General features: G+C 36.3%; 1 protein-coding gene across 1 annotated transcript; it reads left to right on the forward strand.

The window, feature by feature from the left end:
- The first annotated feature begins 935 nt into the window (after positions 1–935).
- Positions 936–23,214, forward strand: gypc (glycophorin C (Gerbich blood group)). The gene is made up of 4 exons (XM_051906219.1): positions 936–1,192; positions 5,084–5,221; positions 19,964–19,993; positions 21,679–23,214. Exons 2-4 carry the CDS (start codon positions 5,155–5,157, stop codon positions 21,873–21,875), a joined length of 294 nt encoding a protein of 97 aa, XP_051762179.1. The 5' UTR covers positions 936–1,192; positions 5,084–5,154; the 3' UTR covers positions 21,876–23,214.
- Positions 23,215–26,088: the final 2,874 nt, after the last annotated feature.

The raw sequence follows: 26,088 nt of genomic DNA on the forward strand, positions 1-26,088 counted from the left end.
GATATTCTGAATCATGCATGAGATGGACACTTTACTGTCCAATGAGGCCACGGGAGAAGATTTGTGATTGGCAGTGATGCGACGTAACTGGTGCTGGTAGGTCAGGTGATAATGATGACAGAAAGTGAATGTAGTAGATTACATTCATACTACACACACTAAGACTATATAGAGCATACGTTTTTATTGGTTGTGAAGTAATTACTTATTCAAAATAAGTACTTACTCAAAAGATTATGCTATTTCGGATGCAGCCCACCACTGGGGATGTCATCAATTCCCCTCTTTTCTTCTCCTTCACTCTTTTGCTTTTTTAACCTTCACTATCGCCACCTAGTGATAAGGCATACAAATCATATTACACAGATCACCAGAAGTCATCCTGTTTGTTTTTTCTTAAATTTTTAAAGAATTTAATTATGAAACTCTACAGTAAATTTTAATTTTATTGAAGGGGTATGATTAGGGTAAGGTTTAGGGTTAGGGGTAGGTTTTTAGCTATAATTACCATAGGTCTGTATTTGATTGTGTAATTTATTTTGTTTTACTAATAGCTGTTATTTCATACTTCATAAGATTCGAAAGCAATATAAGTTTTGCAAACATTTCATACATAAAACATAAAATAGCTGTTTTTGAAAAGTTTGTTTAGGCAGTGACATCCATGCTTGTTTCTTTGCAGGAGGCATAACTTATAGTAGTAGGCATAACTTGCAAGGGCGTGGTTTGAAGTACTTCGGGATGCAGACAGACCCTTCTCAAAAAATGCAAAATTTCACCATGCGCTTGGTCTGAACTCTTGCATAACTATTGCCTCTGTCTTTCCCCTTCCCTGAGCTCAGTCCGACAACAGCTGTGTGTTATTCCTGAGGAGGAGTCTATTCAGTTGTGCCTTATTCAGGAGGAGGAGCCTGCCCAGCCATTGGTTAAACACAAGAAACCATTAGTAAAGCAGTATGTTGAGGGTGGAGAGGGCTGAAAGAGAAAGTTCACATGCTATACATTTAAATTTAACAGGTCTTTAAAAAAAAAGAGACCCCTGCTATGATTCATAATATTATTCTCATCCTGTTAGAAAGTGAAAAGAACAACTCAGCCTGAGTAGAGGAAGTATTTCTGTTCCAAGAAAAAGGATAGGAGAACAGCTTGCAGGCTGTGGGAGAACTGTTGCAGAACTGTTGAGGAAAAGTTGGTGAGTTAGACTTCACTTCTGTATTTAAAGTAAAGCATGCTGTCATGAAACGTACTGCTTTGCAGATTTAAATGTAAGATTTAAAATGTGGTAAGTTGCTAATTAATTTTAGATAAAGTGTTAAATGAGTAAAGACTTTTTTTAGATGGTGACAAGTACTGTCCAAAAGTATTTCTGCTATTTACATCTGCCCAGCTTTTCTCCCATGGTCAGAACAAAGTGTTACATTTCTATATAAAACTGTGGCTTTCCTTCATATCTAAAAGAGTGTCTGGTCCTCGAAAGGGTTGTGGTAGCTTAAAGGTGTTAAGTGACAGAGATGAAACATGCCAGGTCAGCAAATAACCGCAAACAGTCGTGAGTGACATCTGCCCTGCTATTTTAAGCTGCACACGTATTCCATTATACTCCAAACACACAGAGAATTATATCTCACGATAGTGATGTTTTTTTAACTAATTTATTAATATTTGACCCTTTCACAATCAAATCTTTGAATTATGTTTATCTTATAGGGTATTCATACAAAAATGAAAATTATGTCATAATTCACTCACCCTCATGTAAATCTAAACCTGAATGACTTTCTTTTCTAAAACAACAGAAGATACAACATTGAAAACAACATTGATGCCCACTGATTTCTATTGTATGGACAAAAAACATTGATCAGAATATCCTCTTTTACACAATATTTTGTACAATATGGCTCTCTATTCTGTAGGCTCTGGATTCTGTATTATTACCAAAAATCTAAACTATCAAAACTTATTTGTTAGTCACTTCAAAGTTGCCACCTTTTGCTTAGATTCTGCACACATTGTGGTCATTCTGTCAACCAATTTCACGAGGTGCCATTTGGGATGCTTTTAATTGGCCTTGAATTCATTCCTTGTTGTAAACTTGTGGCTGGCTGCTTTTTCCTCACTATCCTCACAGTCCAACAGCATCGTTTTGCAAAAAAAGAAACTTTTTTTTTTCTGTCAATACATATAATTAGAGACTAACATTGAAAAAATAGGCAAATGATCTTTAAACAGTTAGATTTAAATTGCTTTGCTACTCATGCAGGGACTAGTATGTCCTGTTGCCTTAGGCTTGTGTGAAAGTGTAAATAGTAAAAGCCAGTTATGCTTGTACATAAATCGTATAATTAAACACAGCTGACATTAACACTGCTGTCTTTAAATAATGAAGCGCTAAAATGAAAACAAGCTAAAAATTGCTTTATTCTAGCACTGAGTCATGATGAGGGAAGTAAAAAAACAGTGTTCTTAAATTAGAGAGTGAAAGTGAGAATTTGTTTCCCATCATCACATATAACATTTATGAGAGCTCTCAATTAAGCCGCAGGCATAAACATTGACACAACTTCATGGAGTCAAACAAGGTTATAAATTAGTAGCCTTGTCAAATCTTGTAAAAATGAGATCATCCAAACTGCAAAAAGTTTCTAGCATTCTTATACTGCAAAATTACAAACTAAAAACACAAGAATGCCAGTGTATAATAAATTGATATGTAAATAGAAGTCCTTTGCTGCGTTTCAGGAAGGAAGGACAGGGTGTGGACACGCGGTGGAAAGAGAAGAAAATACTGTATGGGTTTCCTTTGTTTCACTGTGAGCGATAAGGCCTTTAACTGCCTTTTTCTTTGTTTATTAACTGCCAGAAAGGTCAACAAAGGCTAAATAAGAGCCAGAGGGTTTAATCGAATGTGTCACAAGGCACTATAATGTTTACAACATATCAGATCTACAGCTGACAGAATCTCTGTCTATAGTACCTAAACGTATGTTAGGGCTGACAGCTGGGTATCAACACTGACTTCGTAATTTGGGGTCTGTAAGACTTTTTAATATTTTTGAAAGAAGTCTCTTATGCTCATCATGGCTGCGTTTATTTATTCCTGTGATTACAATAGTTGAATTTTCAGCAGCCATTACTCCAGTCTTCTGTCAAGTCAAGTCAAGTTCAAGTTAAGTCAAGTCACTTTTATTTATATAGTGTTTAATACAATACAGATTATTTCAAAGCAGCTTCACAGTAATAAACAGGAGAATAACAGGTGAAACAATGATGTACTGTCACATGATCCTTCAGAAATCATTCTGAAAAAAAATTATCTGGTGCTCAAGAAACATTTCTTATTATTATCATCAATCTAATATTTTTTTGTGGACACCATAAAAAAAATCTGTATTTTTTTGATTAATCAAAAGTTCAAAAGAACAGCATTTCTTTGAAACAAAAATCTTTTGTAACATTATAAATGTTTTTACTGTCAATTTCATGCATCGTTGCTGAATAAAAGTAATATTTTTTTCTTTTAAATTTTACTGGCTGGGGATGTGGCATCTTGCTGCCAACAGGTCACATTCTCTTTATATAGTCTAATAGCAAAAAAACATTGTGTGTGGGGGTTAGGTTTTGTTTAATTACGGGGACATTTTACCTGAAATCGCCTACATTGTGTGTATGAGCTAAAGGAAAACATAAAGGGATAGTTCACCCAAAAATGAAAATTATCCCATGATCTACTCATCCTTAAGCCATCCTATGTATATATGACTATCTTCTTTCAGACGAACACAATCGGAGTTATATTAAAAAACATCCTTGCTCTTCCAAGCTTTATAATGGTAGTAAAGGGGGTGTGCGATTTTGAAGCCCCAAAAATCCAAACGGCTCCAGGGGTTAATAAAGGCCTTCTGAAGCGAAGCGATGGGTTTTGTAAGAAAAATATCCATATTTAAAACTATAATAACTAGCTGCTGGCAGACGGCTGTACACATCGATTTACGGTGAAAGAGTAACCTCTGACCCAACGCATGACACAATGACAAAAACGGAAGCGCAGAGGATAGAGCAACACAAAACACCGGTCACGAATTAGAAGCTTAAAGCAAGAATTTTTAAAGAGAAATGTCGGAGGATTTCGATATAAGAGTAGGTGCTTGAGTTTGATGCACAGCCCTATTTGTTTGAACCACGAAAGGCGTCTAAGCTTACAATATTCCGCATCAGAGGATACTCTTTTGGCATAAATCATAATTACTCTTTTATAAAGTTTTAAATATGGATATTTTTCTTACAAAAACCAATCGGAAGGCCTTATTAACCCCCTGGAGTCGTATGGATTACTTTTATGATGGATGGATGCACTTTTTAGGGCAAAAATCTCACACCCCCTTCACTACCATTATCAAGCTTGGAAGAGCAAGAATATATTTTAATAAAACTCCAGTTGTGTTTGTCTGAAAGAAGATAGTCACATTTTTATTTTTGGGTGAACTATCTCTTTAATAAACATGCAGTTTTTTAAGGCAGTTTTTAGGGCAGTTTTTTGGACTTGTAACCCGAAGGTCATGAGTTCAAGTCTCGGTACCGGAAGGAAATGTAGGTGGGGGGAATGAATGAACAGCACTCTCTTCCACTCTCATTACCCACATCTGAGGTGCCCTTGAGCAAAGCACCTAACCCCCAATCTCTCCCCAGGCACTGCAGCAAAAAGGGCTGCCCACTGCTCTGGGTGTGTGTTCACGGTGTGTGTGTGTGCACTTGGATGGGTGAAATGCAGAGCACAAATTCTGAATATGGGACACCATACTTGGCCACATGTCACGTCACTTTTCACGTCACTTGTTTTTTTTTTTTCAAAACAATGTCTTAATGAAAATGTAAACATGCAGCGTGGCTTATGTAAATAATGGTTAACATTAGAAAACCAAGTGCAAATATTATTCAGTATTCAAATTGGGATTTAGATTGGGATTTATGTGCTTTATCTCAAACCAGAAACCAGAAACAAACCTCTCCTGCTATTTCCTCCCACTGTTTAACTGAGAGCACACTGGAGTGAAGCAATTGCCCTCTCTTTCTCTTTCTACAGACATCTCATCATCCCTGAGAACACTCTCCCACAGCTGTCCCCCTCAATCTGACTGCCAAATATTCCTTCACATGTCTGTAATGGCCAACTCCACAGCACTTAGCGTAAACTCTACTGCAAAGAACGACACATCTGTTCGTAAGTATTCTGTAGTTTTGTGCACTATACTGAATGAGCGTCAGCACAAGCTTTGACAACAGAGTGAAACGTTATTAAGTGGGTGTGTTTGGATGTGGATTGGTGGCATTTAGATCAGCAGACTGCTCTGAATTTCACACACCATGTGGAACTGAAATTAGGACTTGTGGTTTGTGTATGTTGGCAATGAAATGCAAGCACATATGTGGTATACACATTTGTGTGTGTAGTCGTATATTTCTATTTTTATATATTTTAAATGTAATTTATTCCTGTGGTGGTAAAGCAGTCATTACTCCAGTTTTCAGTGTCACATGGTCATTCTAATATGCTGATTTGGTGCTCAAGAAACATTTCTTATTATCATTGTTGAAAGCAGTTAATATTTTTGTGGAAACTGTGATAAATTTTTTTTTTCAGGATTCTTTGATTAATAGAACATTCTAAAGAATATTTATTTGCACGAGAAATATTTTATAACATTGTCTTTACTGTCACTTTTGGTCAATTTATTGTGTCTTTGATGAGTAAAGGTATGTATTAGTTTCTTTAAAAAAATCTTACTGACCCCAAACTTTTGAACAGTATATAAATAAATACTGCATATGGTATGTATTTCTGCCTGTCTTGTACAATATCTGAATATAAATAGTATGTGCTGTATCACAAGAAAGTAACTTGGAACAACTGAAACATCAAACCAATTTGTTGACTTTTGGTTGTTCCCCAAACTGTTTCTAACAACTGGCAGAGATCTGTTTGACAGTGGGTGATGGCGGTGTCATAGCTCTGAATTTGAGATATGGAATATGTTTACTAGATCAGAAACAACCAGCTGTGAAAACATAGCCGACAGCATAACAAGCACATGAGAGTCAAAATACAGCAAGGCTCTTGATAATCAACAGAAATAAGTATTAGTACACTTCGGGGATAATTCACCATGAATGAATTGTACCAGCTGATAGCGTCCTTTATTTACACATGCTGTTTACATGGTTTTATCTCCTAAGGGAATTATGCAAATCAGGAAATGGTGAATACACGCCGCAAAAATTAGAGTTGAGTGCCGTTTGCACGGTGAAATTTCCAATCTTACAGGCCAGTTCTGAGTAATGGGGGTTGCAGCAGATTACTATGATCTGGCAAGTTTTGTGAATGAGGTGCAATCTATAATGAGGCTAAATAATTTACATAAAAAGACCTGTTAGTAACTATTAATACTTGATGCTACAAAGGTATCAAGTCAAACATACAAAGAGAAATTGAAAACCACATTGTATATCATGATCCATATGAATAATGTTCAAAACAGGGTTGGACAAAATTTAAATATATGAATGAGCTGGAATTTGAATTACAAAAACAAAACATAATTTCATCATTAATGTTAAGTAATTATGCCTATGTGTGGAATACACTGATTGAAATATTTCTAATATTTCAATATTGTTAGAAAGATTAAAATATCCATCAAAACAGATTAAAGAGTATCAGAAAATTTGTAGTCCATTAAAATGTTTTAAAATACATATATTTATTTCAACATACAGTATGTAGCCCCCCACTTTTTCATATCTAATAATACTTTGCAAACTAAATTTGGGATTTTTTATTTTCAAGATTCAACAAGGCAACAAGGTTTAGGGCTGACATTTCCTGACATTCATTATACCATTGATCTTTATACATTTTTAAGATGGCATTTCAAACATTGATTATTCATATATTCTGATGTTTCCGGAAGTATTCTGTATGTTGTGATATTTTAATTGATATTTCATATTGAAACTAATACAAAGATGTCTTATGGCACTTGAAATGTACTTTCACTCAGCATCTTCCTTTCATTTGATTTGATCATTTGATGTTTGTGTGCAGCCTGTTAAAATAATGAAGACTGGGACTCAAAATAACTAAAAAAAGTTTTTATTGTACTCCAAAACTAACTGAAAAACAAACAAACAAACCAGTGACTAATGGAAAAGGGATTCATGAGTCTCAAGAAAAATGTTTGTGCTCAATATAATGACAATGCTGTTTGTCATCTTCCCCATTTTATTATATACTTTTCAGTTTTGCTTTTTTGTCATTCTAAAAGCTGCTGTGTGCATTGTGATTAAGTCTTGCCACAGATCAGAAACTGTGACAAGTTGCAAGGTTATATTTTAGATCAGAGGCTTTGGATCAATTTTCAAAGAACCCAGCAGGCCAGCACCTGTTGTGTGTTGGCAATGGGGCATAAGCCGACTCTCTGTGTCCCTGAAGATGGAGGAGTACTAATTGATGACTTCTTGATGTGACATGTTAAGTTTTTACATTGTGTTTTATTTTGAAGGAGAGATAATTAAATAGATCTCAAACAGGGAAGATACTGTAGATCGAAACATTTGAGGGAAGAAGCTAAGCCGAGAGAAGAGAGAGAATAAATAAGGGAAATAGGACAAGACTCTGCTTTGTTTTTGGAGGAGGATGAAACAAAGTTGAAACCAGAGGGGTTGTAGATGTTTTCCAGCTACAGGACAAATGCTGAGTGAGTGTGTGTATGTGTTCCTCAGAGGAACAAAACAGCAAGCCAAAATGTTGATTTATCTTCTGTTCTGAAAACCCTCACATCCAAGTCCCCCAGTATGCGATGGAAAAAATTGCAAACAAAACGCTTGTTGGTCTTTATCTCGCCACAGTACAACAGCTGCAAGTGCATTCACCTTGCATTGACACTTTATCTTGACATTGATTTTAATTGGGAACTGTTAAATGAAGGGCAGTCTGCACATCTGTGTTTGTGGCCTTAATGGACCAGCAGGGGTTACTGAAGTAGTAATGAACTGTGTTTTTTCTGTTTTTTTTTTTTTGTTTTTTTTTACCTTACATCAGTTGGTGCCAGGATGGTTATGGTGTACATTTTTAATCAATTAATAATAATAATAATAATAATAATTAATTATAATTTTATTTTAACAATAATTTTAGCAATTGATTTTATGATTCTGGAATGCAAGTAATTTTTTTATAATTGGATAATTTAGATGACTGATCTTTGTTTGCAACTTGTTAAAAATGACAATTTTTTAAAATTATGTTTAAATTTATTGTTTTGTTTCTACTGACAATAATATATATATATATATATATATATATATATATATATATATAATTTTTAAAATGCATCTCTAAGACCACTACAAAAAAGATGTTTCTTAAAGGAACACTCCACTTTTTTTGAAAATAGTAATGATATTACGCAGCGCCTGTGACCCCCTGCTTGCACAGGGAGCGTGCCTTGCAACCATGGAGACATTTGTAAGAGACACTGCGCAATATCATTGCGCCTGCTGCACCCATGGTACGGCAGCAAAGTTCCTTGATCATTACTCCGGAATGACAGTATAGTTCCTAGTCATATCAGCCTAGAAAATCGCAACTTTTAATTTTCCTTCGGTCTTAGTACACGATGTAACTACAGAAGAGTCAAGTTTTAAATAGGAAAAATATCGAAACTCTTTGGTCATTTTTGAGCGAGATGCTAACGGTCTAATCAGATTCAATGAACTATGCTAAGCTATGCTAAAAGTGGTACCGCCAGACCCGAAGATCGGCTGAATGGATTCGAAAACGGTAAAACTCAACTGTTTAACTCTAGGGGAGTTGAAAAATGAGCCTATTTTTAAAAAAAGTGGAGTGTTCCTTTAAATAAAGATGCAATATATGAGTCTGCTTATATGAACACTTTGAATAAACAAATTTAGAGTCATTTGAGAAACATGATTAAAAAGCTGTCAAACAATTTTAGTTCAGCTACAATATTTTGCTTTTCTTTAAATAAAACACTGATGTAATGCAGTTAGCAAATGTAGCTGCTGTCTTCAGTTAAATTATGAGTCTGTCAAACGAGCACTGCATCATTAGACACTGATCAGCATTAGGAATGATATCCAGCTTAAAAAACAGTTTGTATCTTTGCAGCAATATTTAGCAGTTTCTTGTATGTGATTCACACAGCTATATATGTCCCTCCAGAGGAATGTTGGAGAATCAACAGCGGATGCCTTATATATTATTACTGACAAAACCAGGCGCTGTTCTCGACCAGCTGTCTATAATCAACCTCAGTGGGCCTGCAGTCACTTGACTGGCTCATGAGAGCACATGCCCATTAGTAAACTCATTGAAAAGGCTTTTTCTCTCAGAGAATCACTGACTCTCAGCTTGAATGAGGGAATCTGAGAGTGCAGAGAGAGGAGAGAGGGAGAGGTATTCTTTCGAGGCAAGATGTGTGACATATGGTTGGGTGAGATAGGAACGCTTACCACTTCAGCCTCAATTCCCAGGCAGATGCGACCTCAGGCCATGAAGGAAAGAAAGAGGCAGAGAGAAACACCAGATTGTTTGAGGAAATCAGTTGCAGAAAAGCACAGAGAAGGGAAAAGCGAAGAGCTCTTTAACTGAGGCTCCCACAGGACTGAGAGTGTGTGTGTACCATATTCAGAATCTCACGTCTAGCCCCATAAACCATAAACAAGTTAGCTTGAACTCAATGTTGTGGTCATGATGAACCTCACAGCAGCAGAAAGATGTTAGAAAGCTGCTGATAGACTCTCAGTGTCTATTGTATTGGGGATAGACACCGTGACGTATGTGATTGTCCGTTAATACGTTTGAATCTGACACAAACTTTTCAAGATGTGTTGAAACTGACAGAAATGTGATAGACTGTCAAGGACTTCTTTTTCTTTTTGCTTTTTGGGAGAATATGTGTCATGAGCAGACAAGCCAATTTGATTGTTGACCATCCCTTTTTTTCTTCCAAAAACTAAATTTTGTGAAATGACAGACTTATCCATGGAGATGTACACTGTAAAAAAGAATTGTTGGTTTAACTTCAAAGAGTGTTACCTGGTTGCCTTAAAATTTTGAGTTCATTGAAATTACAAATTTAAGTCAATACAGTACAATTGGCTTTAATCAACAGAAATGCAAAATATCATCTGAACTACATTAATTATCTAAGTTGATTTGACAAAAGAAAAAATAATAAAAATATTTTTTTACAGTGTAGACCAGATATTTCCAATCATTTAGTCTGGCTAAACCCCGTCCCTTTTTTTTTTTTTTTTTTTTTTTTTTAACAATAATCTGCAACCTGACATTCAGATCTGCCTCCATCCAATTTAACAACCAACAGATAGAAGTCCTCAAACTACATATTTTCCACGTTCCGCTCAGTTTAGCGCAAAAATGAGCTGATAGACGTGTTCGGTGCATGTGCACTACTTAGTGGACCTTTTGTTTTTGAGCACTGAATCACTTGCACATGCGGCGTGCAAAAATGTGGCTGCACAGTGTACGCAGACATCAGCGGACTATGCTGATGGCGGAGCGGAACGCAGACAAGGGAAGTATATTTTTGGCTTGAATGTGTATTTTTTACAGTGGTTTTTCATTAAAAACTTTTAACATAACTGCTAATAATACAGAGGAGAGGCATAAAAACACTTTAAAAGGAAGTATGATAAAACAATCTGAAAAAAGCAGCAATGTAGGTGCAGGTAGGTGCAGTTGCAGTCATGCTTCTGCTTCACATATGCGCTGCTGATTCTTGCGGTGTGAAACAGGGCTAATCCTTTACCTGCAGGACAGGTGGATGAAGACGGTAATGTCATGTGTGTATACTTATAAACTTGCAAAGGAAAGTATGAAAACTTTAAAACCCTTTCTGTATACTCAGGTTTAGGTCCCTGTGGATATTTCCACATTCCTCTTATCTTCATAGACGTGCACTGTGTCGCCTCCAGTCCTCTTTCTCAATTTGATTTTTCCTCCCCCTCAGCACCACAATCTGATTTCTGGGCCACTGAATAACTGTATCTGTGGCCGAGTGACCTGGGGGTCATATGCAATTTCCTTCTCTTACATATTTTTCTCCGATTCTCAATCTATTTCTCACACTTTCACCGCTTGCAAAGATTAGATGTCCTGGTCCCAAAGATGATAGACTGACCTTCTTAAGGGCAAGTGCTGTCTATAGAAATGAATATCATAATAATAATTATGCTGCTTTGATTATGGCACATGGCATTGTGAGACATATCCAGATGATGAATGAAGCCATCTAGGCAGCAGAGGCCATTCGGATTCATTGTGTTGCCGCTCAAAGGAATATGTTGGATTCGCTTTGTGCTTACAGTTTCTCAAGGGCAATTCACACCAGCTTACGTAAGGGTCTAAAGAGTCAAAAGTTTTGAGACGCTGACAAAGCCAAGTGACCTGTTATGACCAGAGTAAAAATACCAACCGAAAAACTGTAACTGCCATTTCAAATCTATTGATGTCAATCTAAGATATAAATTATTGTTACTGACCACTTACAGACAGCGTTTTTCAAAGATTTTGGTTAGGAAGCGAGGGTGTTAGAGAAGTAAAAAGAGGTGTGTAACTGTGAAATGGTGTGGAAGAGCGAGCTCCTCGTGTTTTTAGTTGCACAGCTGTTGGGGTGGATCCTCTTTCAATCCAACACTCTTTCATAAGTTAGTGCACACTGCACCAATAAACACCAAATTTAAACTGTTGTTGGGTGGATTAGTAGATGGACGCATATGTCAAAGGGTTAGTTCACCCCAAAATGAAAACTCTGTCATTTATTACTCACCCTCATGTCGTTCCAAACTCATAAGACTTTCATTCATCTTTGGAACACAAATGAAAATCTTTTTGATGAAATCTGAGAGCCTAAATCAAATTTATTCATCCTAAAAATGAAGCGATCGAGTCTCTTCAGAACATTTGGATTAAACCACTCGATTCATTGGATTAGTTTTGCGATCTCTTTATGAACTTTTTGAAGTGTCAAAGTGGTCGATGCGTAGCTGTCTATGGACAAACAGACATCTCTCAGTTTCCACAAAAATATTAAGCAGCACAACTGTTTTCAACATTGATATTGTTAAGAAATGTTTCTTGAGCAGCAAATCAGTTTCTGAAGGATCATGTGACACTGAAGACTGAAGTAATTATGCTGAAAATTCAGCTTTAATCATCACAGGAATTACATTTTAAAATATATTAAAATACAATTATTTAAAGTTGAATAATATTTAACAATATTACAGTTTTTATTGCATTTTTGATTAAATATACTGTATGCAGACACGATTAGCATAAAAGACTTTTTCAAATACATTAAAAAAATCTTACAGATGCCAAACTTTACTAAGGTCAATTCACACCAAAGGTGATGATAACTATAACTAGTATAAGGTTTTAATAATCATTCCAATTCTACAAGAATAGGTAAGTCCACACTACAACTATACAGATAACAACACAGAGGAACTATTTTGTTGGAATAATTTTAAGAACTAATTTTCCAGCCAATAAATGATAAAAACATTGACAGCCAATCAGAATTCATCTGACTTTAAAGAGTTTGAGCATTTAAAATGGCAAACATAACTGCAGTGCGTGTTAATAATAAACAAAGAGTTATTGTCCATTGGTTTGGATGATAATATAGATATCGTTATAGTTATCTTTATAGTTATCGTTTTGGTGTGAACCGGCCTTTATACAATATTTGATGTTGTGTTTAGTGGTTAGGTAGTGGGGTTAGAGGCTCAAAAATATCAATATATATTTATTTGTGTTATATCGTTTGCCGTTACATAATCCTCAACAGAGATGAGAATGTCAGCAGAGCTGTGTTGAGGTGAGGCGGGATAAAATCATTCCCTTATGAGACTGCCCAGCTCAATAACTGAAAGCTTTCTCTCTCTCCTCTCTTCAATGTAACAGCACAAGCTTTCAGCACGTTTCCCACCCTCTCTCCTCCTACAAGACATGCTGAAATCTCACTCCATTAGTCACATCAATTACTCCTGTTTCCTTCCCCGTCTCATTTTTCTTTTAGGAATGGAGGGAGACTAGCATGTGGTTTCCTCATTCTGTCTCCACCATCTCAGCCCAGTACGGTTATGAATTTACGGCTATAATCACCATTGTGTAATATATGCTTGCACCTGTGCTGTCCTGGTGGCTGCCCGTGTGCTCAGTGAGCTGCATGTGTGTTGCATGATGTAAATCAATGCAATAGCTTGATGTGATTAACCTCCTTATGCTAGTCTACCTAGAGTTAAGCTCTGGCCTACAAACTCAATAAATAACTCACTTCTATCCCAAAATGAAATTATCCAAGTACTATACATGGCCATCAGGTGTAAAATTACTACATAACTGAAGTACTTTCAATATTTTTCCCCCTTAATTTACATTGTAGATCAATGTAAAGATTTACCTGGAATAAATGGTAAGCAAAAACAGTACAAATGGTACAAATTATTCATATTACACAAGCTTCCTCAGTTATCAATTTTCTTATATGATCTTGCAAGGCAATCGCATCACCAACAATACAGCGCAGCAATACAGTGGCTAGTTCTTTCAAGTCTGATAGAAATGACTACCGTAAAACCTGTTTAAGAGGAGGATTTAAAGGTCTGAATAGCCTTGGTGGTATAGAGGAATCTGAGAAGAGATCCTGACCAGTAAATGAGAGATTTATTGATGGGCTCACATGCTTTCACTCAAGGCTGTTTTGAGGCCTTTCTTGATGTGGATCTGTGCATTGCAGACATAGTAACGTGATGATCAATATTTCCTTTTTACAATCCCAAGTCTGATAAAGGGTTACAAGTCTACAAATTCTGAGCTTAATACATGAAATATATTACTGTGAACACAGCAGGTCAGTTGTACTTTAAAACTTCAAAATTTTTAAGATCTATCCATCCATCCATCCTTTGGACTCTTGAACACCTTTGCACTGAAGGACTGTGGGAATGAATTCTTATTCTTACCTTCTCTGGGGAGCAGAGAATATGTAAAACAGTGTGAAATCCATTAGTCATTTTTACAGGATACTACATAGACTTTCAGCTATGTGGTGGCCTTATTCTTGCTTGCTGTGACTGTTGCACCACTGAAAGTGTATCTAATTAAAATATGTTGATTAACTAGGACTGAGCGTTTGTATGGTTTGTTAGAGGTTCATTATAAGCTGAAGCTGCTCTGCAGCTCCCTCAGGTTATCATCTATTGTCAATGTCCTCATTGGCAATGGGCTATTTACAGTTTTTTTTATTCGTTTTGGTACTATTTTCACAAGGTGTACATTTTCAAAACTCCGAACTGATCACACTTGTAACGCAGCTAGTCATTCTTTCAAAACCTGATTTCATGTTTTCATTCTAGTTGTACATATTTTCATTCTACATAATCATTGTTTCAAAACACAAGATCACTGTGATATGTAATGAGAACATTTGGTTTAATCACCGAAACACAACAGTATGATCTTTCAATTTCATTCAATAGCAAACAATGCAAGATACATGTTTCAAATCATCCTTGTCGCTGAAATAATTAAAGTAATACAGGCTACAGATGCCACATTAGAAAACAGATAATACACTTACATTATCTAACTTACATAACATAAAATCCATAATGTTTGTAATAGTATCTATTCAGTGTGTTATCAAAAGGTGTGATGAAAGGTATGAAATGGCCATAAGGTGTGCTAAAACAGTTTGCTGCCAATACAGTAAATGTTCTCAATGTGCCATACGACTATGAGTCTATACTGTAGTTGACCTTTAAAGATGAAGGGTGAGTTACAGTATGGCATACTGTAATGTAAAATGCTGTATTATATATATATATATATATATATATATATATATCTGTCTCCCTTCTTCTGATGCGTCTCTGATCAATCTGATGTTACACAGTCATTGACTGCTTCCTCTCCTTTGTACTCTAACCCGCTCTATGTTCACAAATTGCAAATCTGTCTGTCACACGCACACACGCATGTACACACACACACATGCACACACATATGCACACACACACACACACACAGAGAATCAACAACTGTAGAAGTCTGTAGGTGTACTAAATGATTCATTGATTAATCATTAAGTTCAGTTGGATTAAATAATAGGCAAATGTATTATACTGAACGAGAAGAGATGCAAATCAAAAGTTTGATTGCAAGAGCATTATGAAAGGCAGTTACTGTGAATGAAACATTTATATAGATGAAACACTTATTTTGTGTAGTGAAAAGATACTTTGTAATTTTGTGTATTGTACTAGCACTGTTGAAAAATGTTTGGAAAAAAGAGCACTTTTAATGATCTGTTATGATATTAGTACTAAGAGTTTTGAAAATTGTACACTTGCTTGTTGAAATTGCATCAAAGCAATTAAAAAAAACTAAGAGGAAGCTGCTTAGAATTTAATGCTCCCTCACAGAGCAGTATTTGGGCTTACATTTTACTACCAGCTGGTCTAAAGCTGAAGTGTGTAATTTTCAATATTTGTATTAAAATATTCAGTGGTAACTGTAAGAAAGCCATTTGATTTCCCAGAAAACACTGTCAAAACATTTCATCCCAACCAGTCCAGCACAGCAACATTGGCTCAACCAGTGGTATAAGTTTGGACTGGGACTGCCTGTTGGTCTGACCATTGGCAAATAATTTGTTTAAAAGATTAATTTTAAGTTGAGCAACCCTGCTTGATCTTTGTTTGCCATCAATACCAAACAAAAAATGTTAGAGAGACTGATTGCCTGAATGAGATGAACTTCCAGTTTTCTGCGTCTGTCCATTTTTAAGCTGCTCTTTTAAAAGGATGATGAATAATAAACAACAGACATCATCTGAGAGGTTCTAGAGAGACAAAGAGTGAGAGGAAAGAAGAGAGAGTTTAGTCACGCGTTTAGTGGCTGTTTTCACTCTCATTTTGGCACAGGCAGTTGGCCACAGTTGAGTGCTTTCCTGACAGACATCGAAGGAGCTGTTAATTCTCTACATGAAACATGAAGGCCTGCCCTGACACTTCATCACCTCAAAGATGAGACAAGGACCTCCGTTCCTGCGGTTTTGACAATCTACTATAGAGCTTGGCTAGTGTACACCCAGAGAGGTGATGGGCCTTTTGTGGTACACTTTACCTTAGTGAAATCAAAGGGAGCGGCGGTATCAAACTCAGCATGCAAAGTTCTGCTTGCAAATTACAAGAGGAAACAGTAGTTTGGGTGTCTTCTGCCTGCTGTTAGGCAAATTAACTGATGACTTCAAGATCTGATAAAATTCTAAAACAATAAAAAAAAATACTGTTCAGTGAAATTTCACAGGAAAAATCCAGTCATGCTGCTTCATATGAAAGTGACTTTTGTGTGCACCTGATTTTGCACACAAAATTTCACGCCTTATGTGTGCCTAATATGACCATACCTTAAAAGTAGACATTTAAGGCTGCTTACCTAGTTATCCAATGTGTATGAGGCTAACGGATGAGAGCCAGATCATTGGTTGTCCCCATGAATAAAATGTTCCGATCAAAGCTAAATGCCATTGCTTTGGTAGTTCTCCAGTTTGCTGAAATTTGGACAGATTTACAGTTTGGGCACTGGGCATAGCAACAATGAGAAATTTGCATTAATTCAAGCTGGAAAATTATCAGCTTAATGCGTTTCCCACCCAAGAACTGAAGGGACTGGAATTCATTCTGGCTGCTGGTTTTGCTGCCCATCCTATCGGGAGACAATTACCAGTGCGCTTCAAAAGCCGGCTTTGGGCAAGATTAGCTCCACTTCTGGGAAGGTGATGAAAGCAAATGTCTTGCTGCTGGGTTTGCTCTGCCCTGGGTCTGTGTGGCAGAAGTGAGAGAGAGGGTGGAATGCCTTTGGCCCTCATCATCTTTCAGGTCCAACCCATCGGGTTTCATGGCAGGCTGTGAAAAAAAGAAAGAAGCTGTTCTTCAGATCTGGCCACGCAGCACAGATGTCCTCCTCCATGTCACAGCGGCTGGCGGATTTCACTAACGAGGCTAACGAGGGGACGCCTCTAGGCGAGACAGGCTCCCTCGTGTTTGCATGGCAAATTTAGCAGAGATTTAATCCGTCCTGGGGTGTTATGGCTCTACGCTGAGTGTGACTTAGAAAGATCTTTTATAACGGGCTTAACATCCACTATACCAAGTATTTCAGCTGTAGAATGAGAAGATAAGTATATATTAGCCTGAAATTTCAAGATTCCCCATCCCACACTTTACACTTCATGTGCTAGATTTAACAGTGAAGAGTATAATTAAAATACTTTCTACTATCCCAATTTAATGCAGAGTAAGCCATGTGTTGGTTGATGTTCCCATATGTGCAACACCTCTGTTTTGTGTCATTGTCAAAACATCACTCCGTTTGGCTCAGCCAGCGGTGAGTTTGTAGCAAGATTTTCTATTTGAAAGCGATCATTATTTTTGCAATTTGGTTCGGTAAAGCTAGCGGTGCAGAAATTCCACACTTCAGCTTCAAGTCCTAAATAGATTTCAACAGTTTGCCTCTCTGTTCACTGAATAGAAATGAAAATGTGACCTGTGAGATATAAAAACAACTGTGTCCTTCATGCTCCTTTTGAATGATCCAACTTTCCTAACTTCTCTACCAGCTAAAACCATAGGACATTTTAGCACTGTTAAAGTCACAGAATGTCACAGTGTTTATTATAAATGATTTATGCGTGCACGTTTATTTTTTAAATTCAAATGCCCTCGAAATCTTTAATCAAAAACATTAACCTCTCCTCCCCCTCGAAACAACATCTGTTCTCTAAATATCTCCCACAAATGACTGCAAACTGGCATTCAGATCTGCATTTCCATCTTCCTATGATCCAATCAATTCCAGAGTACGAAATTAAGTCCTACAGTTCTACATTTTTATATACACCACAATAGGGAAAAAAACGACTAGTAACTGCCGTTTCTTTAAAGGTGCACTCATTTTTTGCTCATTGGATAATATCACAGTTGTCTTAGGCTTATATTGACACCTAGTGGTGTGGATGTAGAATTACAAAAGAAAACTTTCAGTTACCAATGCCACACTAACAGTGGGGTTGCTAAGATAAAGCGTATAATATTCAACTGGTCATGTGACCTCAATCACAACCTGCATTAGACGGCCCGTTCCATGTACAAAAACTGCTTTTATTTGTTTACATATACAACTGTAGTCTCCATTAGTATATATGATTTTAAAGATTTTTTTAAAAAATACTACCATTACATTTATTTGTAAAACTTTTTAATAAAGAAAAATAAGGAATGCACCATTACAGTTGACAGTTCCAAATTGTGACACATCTGAATGAAACGGATTATTGAAAAATAAAATATATGTATATATAGGGTGTGGTCTTGATTCAGTCTTGGTTGTTGAATAGATGGAGGCAGATCTGAATGTGAGCTTGCAGTTGATTGTAAGAAAGGGGAGGGTTTGGCTGGAATTGATTGCAGAAAATTGGAGTGGATGACTGGAATTTTTTTTTATGATATTCTAATAAAAAATTGTGAGGTCAATAAAAATGTGTCAAAAATTAAATGTATGCATTAATGAATCATACAAAATAAGATGAATAACATGCATTTAGAAAATAAATAGGGTGAATTTCCATAGCTAAGAATAGTTTTGAGGTCACACATCTGGGTGTTAAAATGATGATGACTCACAGTAAAAGTGTGTAGTACTTTGTGAAACCAAGACCAGCCCCTGCTCTATTAGAGAGATATATTTCATCCAGTCTTCCTTGTTTTTCTGAAAAGCGGTTTGGTAGAGCTGGAAGCACTTGATTGATTTATAAATAATTCACTGGCTCAGAGCCTCTGTGAGGTTGTCATTTTTATTTTTATTTAATTTTTTTTTATATTACTCCTCCATTTCTAAAGGACAACTAATCACTGAAGTCATATAAGGTAACATTAAAGATCACATGAGTGGTGGTTATACCTTTAAACACACCTTCATGCCCTTCACATTACCCAAATGTGAATGTTCTATGTCTCCTTAATTACTCCAAATATAGTCACGCTGTAAACACCAAATCACAATGAGCTTTTAATCACAATGCAACAGGTTATTAGACACTAATGAGGGAGCTTAATTGTTCATGTTTTGGGGGCATCTGCTTGGTCAAACATGCATTATCCTTTCTGTTTAAAAATAGTTTTGGGGTCTCACTAGATCCATCTCCATTTTGAAAGCAACATCTTTGATTTGTCTGTCCTTCAGTGAAAGTCAAGTCAAGGCAGCAGATGTTGCCTTTGCAATAATTCATGATTATCTTCAATCACTTTCTTTAACGAGCTTTTTGTCCCCATGGTGATGGAGAGAATGAGTCTCGCTACAATACAGCGGGGGAGACAGCTGTCTATAAAAACAAAGCATCATGAAAGATTCACGTGTGTTATTACAACACAGGAAGAAAGTCAACAGTACGTGTTTGGCGAGGGATCAGTGAGGCGTGGTCGGATTTTGTTGTAGAGATACAGTATGTGGCTGCACTGCAGCACTCCTAAAAAAACATTTATCTTGAAAATGTTTCAGAACTCTAGCCATAGAGAAAAGATCCAACAGAGCACTAAACTTTAATGACATGTATTTACACTTAAAATCAGCATGACAGTAGCAGTACTAGAACTGGCACGTTTAAGGACAGTTTCTTCATACTTTATTGCCTTACTCTGTTTAGTCATGATATCTACTTCTATTAGAAATTCTTACCTAAATGTATGAGTGAAACCATTAAAAATTCAAAACTGACAAGGGGATATGTGATATGACTATTCTGTTTTATCATGTACAATAACCGATTTTTAAATATTTCCTTTTTGTCTTTAGGGGGATCATACTTTGAAGCCATAGTTGGGGGTAAGTGTTGTAACAGCTCACAAACTTTCAAATATCCAATATGCCCTCAATTCACCAACACTGTAAAAATGTGCAGCTTTTGCCTTAAGTCACTATTTCTACCTGCTTTGACCCTTAAAAATTACTTTCTTTCCTGTAACTTAAAAAAGTCAGGGCTGCGTTTCCCAAAAGCATCCTAGGCTTAAGTAGATCGACTATTGGTGCCAGTTGTTTCTGTGTCTACTTAGGCTTATGTACGTTTAGTTCTGGGCACAATTGTTTTGAGCAAATCTAACTAAAAGCACCTAATATGGAGATGTCATGTGACTAATTACTTTGAAGGCACAGAAAAATGATGTGGTAGATGGCACAACAGGAACACGCACAGTCCAAACCTTTCTCTAACAGCTATTCTGAGCTGTGATATGAAAGGCAGCAGGCAGGGGAAAACATAAATTTTCATTTCTGAATATCCAGTCCATTTAACGCATTTATGAGCTTGCCAAACAAAACTAGGCACTGATAAAATATCTCCTATACCATAATGAAATATTATCAATGTGTTACTTGCAAAAAAAAAAAAAAAATTTATTTAATCAGAATGCACGGCTGTCAGAGGTGTAGTTATGAGAACATTTTGAGAAAAGCACTTTGATGATGGTCAGAGAGGCTTGGAGGATTTCTGTACAAATTAGAGGTAATTTGTGCACAAGATGTTTCCTGGCCTCCAAAGATCTGTGGCTGAGCAAAAAAAAAAAAAAAGACCACAGTGGTCTCACTTTAGCTCATTTACACATGAATAATCAGTGTATGGGTTTGTTCTCATGCACAGAAGTAATTGGAGTCAGTAAAACCTCAGCAGGGTTCTAATGATACGTACACTCAAAACCTTTTTCAGATAACTGGTCTTGCATATCAGGATAAAATTTGTGTATTTCATTGTGCATATTAGTTTGTTTGTCCTGTGTGAATTACTGCTGTTCTCTACAGGCAGGACATTCTGAAGTTTTGCTTTCAGTGGTTAAGTCTGTCAATATTTTCATTAGCGAAATTTACACCTGAAATTTACACTGATTTCCCTGTCCTCACACCTATATAATGATGTTGAACATGTTTCTCTTTTAAATTACCAGCTTAAAATCAGCAGCTTAAAAATGAGTCGAGAAGTCCAATTAATCACAATAAAAAAAAAATTTAAAAAAACTTGAAAACTAGTCAGCAATAGCAATAATCAGCCAATATTTGGCAATTTTAACATAATCGGCAAACTGGGCACATGCAGATGCTGATAAACAAAAGTAGTCATTCCACCTATAGTGTCACCTCCAAAATGGGTGGGCATCAGCTACTGAATCAGAAAAATATTCCAGGTTCAGTAAAAATTAAGCTCAATCAACTGCATTTGTGGCATAATGTTGGCTAGTACCACAAAAAAAATATTTCCTAATTTTATAACTTATTTCTTGTGTAACGTTAAATGTGGTAATGAACCCAGAATATTCCTTAAAAAAAAAAAAAAAAAAAAAAACGTATCTGTGTCAATCACTAATAAAAATCCATACAGCAGTATATTCCAGTGAATGTCCTTAAATAAACAGATTAAACTGTTCTGAGTTCAGTCTAACCTTATAGCTGCTGCCCACAGGTTATCTTCAAATATAACATCTCTCTCTCTCTCTCTCTCTCTCTCTCTCTCTCTCTCTCAGCTGTCATTGCTGCGGTGTTTCTGGTCCTGCTCCTCCTCCTGGCCGTCATTCTGCGATACATGTACCAGCACAAGGGCACATATCATACCAATGAGGCCAAGGGCACAGAGTTTGCCGAGACAGCAGACGCTGCTCTTCGTGGAGACCCAGCCCTGCAGGACGCCATGGATGAGAGCAAGAAAGAGTATTTCATATGAGACACAATAGATAGCTGTTTATACACATCATATAACAAACACTTACAGGCTCACATGATGCCTCAATCCTGTTTGCTCGAGCAGTGAAGTAGCTGACAGAGCTCGCCGCAAACAGAAACAGACAAGAAGAGTATTATGAAATATATTTCAATATTTTACATTCTTATTCTTTTTTTTTTTTTTTTCCTGAAAAAAGAGGTAACATTTGAATATACATGGAAGAAAATTCTGTACTCCTTGTATTGGAAGCTGATTGTTGGCACAAACATCAGCTCAGGAGAATGTGATGGTATTCAGGTGAAGGAAAGGAAAGTCATTGGTATTATTAGACAGGATTTGAATATGAATGCCAAGTGATAACTGTTTACAAAAAAAAGTGAAATTAATTGGTCTCTCATATATTTATATATTCTTGGGGGGCCAGATTCAAAACCTTCTTAAGAAAGAAGTTAAGAAGTTTAATTTAAATTATAAGAACTTCATAAAAATGTTATTAGTTAAAGGTGCAGTAAGTGATTTCTAAGAAACGCTGCTGAAAGTGGATCGGACCAAGCAGCACAACACACTTGTAGCCAATCAGCAGTAGGGGACGTATACACTCATGATGGGGGAGGAGAGAGAGTGAGCAAGAGGGAGATTTGAAGAAAGACTGTAGAAAGAGAGATGGCTGAGAGACATTACAAAAGAGAAAAGGTCAAGAAGAATATCACTAGAAATAGAAGGGTTATGATCAGGCAAGAGCTTTAGGACCCGCGTTCATATTAGAAGCTTTCCAGCGTTGGAGAGACATAAGCAGGAAGGCCTGAAAAAGGACACAAGGTTGCATTGTCTCTGCTCCATATGGGAGTGACATTTGTTTTGCTATGTTTTACAGAACCAAGTTATGCTGTTGTTGTAGCTATAGTAACAGGACAGTTTTGAGTGTCATTGTTTGTCTAGCTTGTATGTACTCTGGCTTGTATATCTCTTGCTTGTATATACTCTTGAGTACTATATGTTCATTTTTTGTTATTTGTTGTCGTTCATTCATCATCTTCGCTTCATTTTTCACGAAGCATTATTTTGCGTGTTTGTGCATTTTGGGGCCGGAACAATGAAGGAAGGGGTGTGTTTGTTTTGGTTGATTTCAAATATCAACAGTGTTTCTCAGACACTGCTTATTGCACCTTTAAGTGCAATTATTTAAAAAGTGTAATTCTTTAAAAACTGACTTGTTAGAAGTTCAGGATATGAGAACAAGAACATTTATGTAGACAATAGGAATGTAACTTCTGTGGATGTCTTGACTTTTTGACTTCACATATATGCTTTAGCTACAAATAAAATTACCTACATTGCTGCTTGTTGTTTATAGTTGTTTTTTAAATTTCCAAATTTTATCGGTATTTTAAAGGAAAAAGCATAGGTCTAAAAAAGTGAAAAGAAAAGAAATTCTACACCCAAAGACAAAAAGTTTGTCATTTTTTGTATCTTTCAAAACTTTGAGCATCACTGTCTTTTTTATAGCAGATACATTTTCTGTACAATAATATCGAATAGTGACCATAGCTGTTAAGCAAGATTTTCAGTAAATAGTTGAATTTACTGTTTGCATACTTGTATACAAGGCTGCTGTACTGTCTTTGCTGGACTTAGTATACAAGAGAGCGGCAGATATTCTGCTAAACATCTCCCTTTGTGTTCCACAGAAAAAAAAAATAAAGTCATACAGGTTTGGAATAACATGAGGTAGATAAATGATGACAGAATTTTCATTTTTGGGTCAACTATTTCCTTTAAGCTCACAGAAACTGGCAGTAAAGAGAGCTCATGCTGTGCTTAATTTAATGATTTTGGATCAAACAACCAGGCCTCGGGCCATTGATAGTTTCAGTTCATCTACATGGGGGAGTATTTAGTACAGGTGTTGCGTTCTTCACTCGTGGGAAACAGAAATGTTATCACAAGCAAACAGTTTGTATGGCAGTGGGACGAGGAGTACTATAAATATGATTTCAGTTGATGTGTACCGTGATAAATCATTTTTCAATAAGATCTCTTCTGGAAGATTTTTACCAAAATATGTACACATTATTCAAAGGCCAGTATAGATGCTGATGCAACAAAATGAAAATGCCAGACACTTTGGAGGTGAGCTACACTGTGAGAATCTGACACGAGTGAGAGATATTTTTCTTTTGATTAATTCTTTGCTTCAAGGATGGAGGCTGAAAATAAGCCCTGAGCACCAAATCTCATCTCACCTTCTCACCCCCCTCTTCCTCCGTCCAGCGCTCTTGATTAATGACACCTCGCCACTAAAGGTTTCTACTGCGTTTTTTTTTTTTTTTTTTTTTGACAGTGAAGTTAACAACTGAAAGGACAATTTTGTGTAATAGCTAGACTGCCTGTCATTACTTATATTTTGATAATCAACACTGACACCTCTATGATTAACAATCCACAAACAGGAGTGAGATGTGCAGGAGGACACAATTATCACCTCCAACAATGCTTCAACATAAATGTTTGTTTCCTACAGTCCCATCATTTCTTAAGTGTTTGTGAAAACCTAAATTAGCCTATACTTTAAACTTCAAACTTCAAACAGGCTCCCAAAATTTTACAAAAGTGAACTGTGAAGATAAAAAAGAGGAAATATGCTTTCAAAAAATAGACTATTTATTTATTTGTTCCTTCCTTCAGTCATAATACTAACTTGGATACATTAGCCAGCTGCACCACACATAAAAAAAAAAAAATTAAAAAAAAATTGCTATTCCACTTAATCAGTTTACACAAAATCCATATTATCTCCTTTCTTTTTTTGAAGAATGATCAGCTGAAACTGAAGAACATTGTTCACATCATTTGCAGGCCTTTCAACATCTGCTTCCACTGGAAGTTGGGAGAACCTTTAGTTATTTTTATTGTCTATTTCATAGCACAACATAAAACCTGTGAAGTCTGTGAACCAGCAAACCTGACACTCCATATGCTTTAAAAACACCTGGCTGTCCTTTTCAAGTGAACTGTAAGACCTGCTCTGGAAAGGTTAGTGCAGCATGCTCTGTGTAGGCTATGTGTATCTTAAAGTCAGCATGAATTGGAAGTTGCAATAGTCTTTTCTTGTGATGTATATCTGAGTGAAACAGCTTCTTGAATGAGAAAATATGTAGGACGGGACTTGATTTTGTCCATCAGGAATTGATTGGATCGTTGGATCATTGTGGCTTGTTATTACTGTGATGTCATGTGAGTGACAGGTTGTCCCGCCCTCGCGCCAAACATGTCATCAGAAATGAGAAGAGGTGCTTCTGCAAGAGGGAGGGGAAGTTATTTTTTAATTATTATATAAATGATGTGTACAGATAAATCATTTATAATAAATACTGCAGTACACCATAAAAAAATAAGAATTGTCGATTTTGATTTCATGGTGACTTTAAGGGTGTCTTTCTTCCTCGAGATTAGTCACATTAAAACATCTGTATAGTATATTTACAGTATTTCAATATTTGAATAGTTTTTCAGTTGTGAGGAAGTCAAGCAGACTTGAAATCAGACATGGATTTGTTAACAAAACTATACAAAAGTGAACAGAAAACTGAAACTATGTCACAAAGAAGCCATCAGCACAGCAGTTTTCACTTTTCAAGCAAAACACTCCTCTGTGACATTTCTGATGATTGAGTATTCAGAATCTCTCTTCACATGAAATACAGTAGCTCTTGTCAAACAAATTGCCTTTGTAACATATTTTGATTTTACAAAAATAACACTGGAGGGGAATAAATCCTCAAGACTGTCCCCAACTGAGTTTAAAGCTTGACAGGCTTTTTAATTCACATGTGTTGAATATCAAAGCTGCAGCTTCAATAGAGAGGCTTCTGCTATTAGCACTGCTTTCCCATTTCATCTTTTTAAAAAGTTTGTAAAGTTTGCTTGTTTGCCACAAGGGCACGTACAATACTGTTCAAAAGTTTGGGGTCAATAAGATTTTTTTTTTTTTTAAATAAATACTTTTATGTATCACTGTTTTCTATTTACTATTCTAAATCTGTTTTTTTTTTTTTTTAAGGGTAGGCAATTTCGGAGTGGCTAGCAATAAGCTAGCTTTGAAAGCATTAGATCCCACCCTCTCAGAACGCTCTCCAAAGCCACGCCCCCATGTTTTTTCCCCAACAAAAACACGAATCTGTGAAAATGCACATGCACATTACATGTTCAGTCT

This window comes from Ctenopharyngodon idella, chromosome 9 (genome assembly GCF_019924925.1).
Source record: "Ctenopharyngodon idella isolate HZGC_01 chromosome 9, HZGC01, whole genome shotgun sequence".
Lineage (NCBI taxonomy): Eukaryota > Metazoa > Chordata > Actinopteri > Cypriniformes > Xenocyprididae > Ctenopharyngodon > Ctenopharyngodon idella.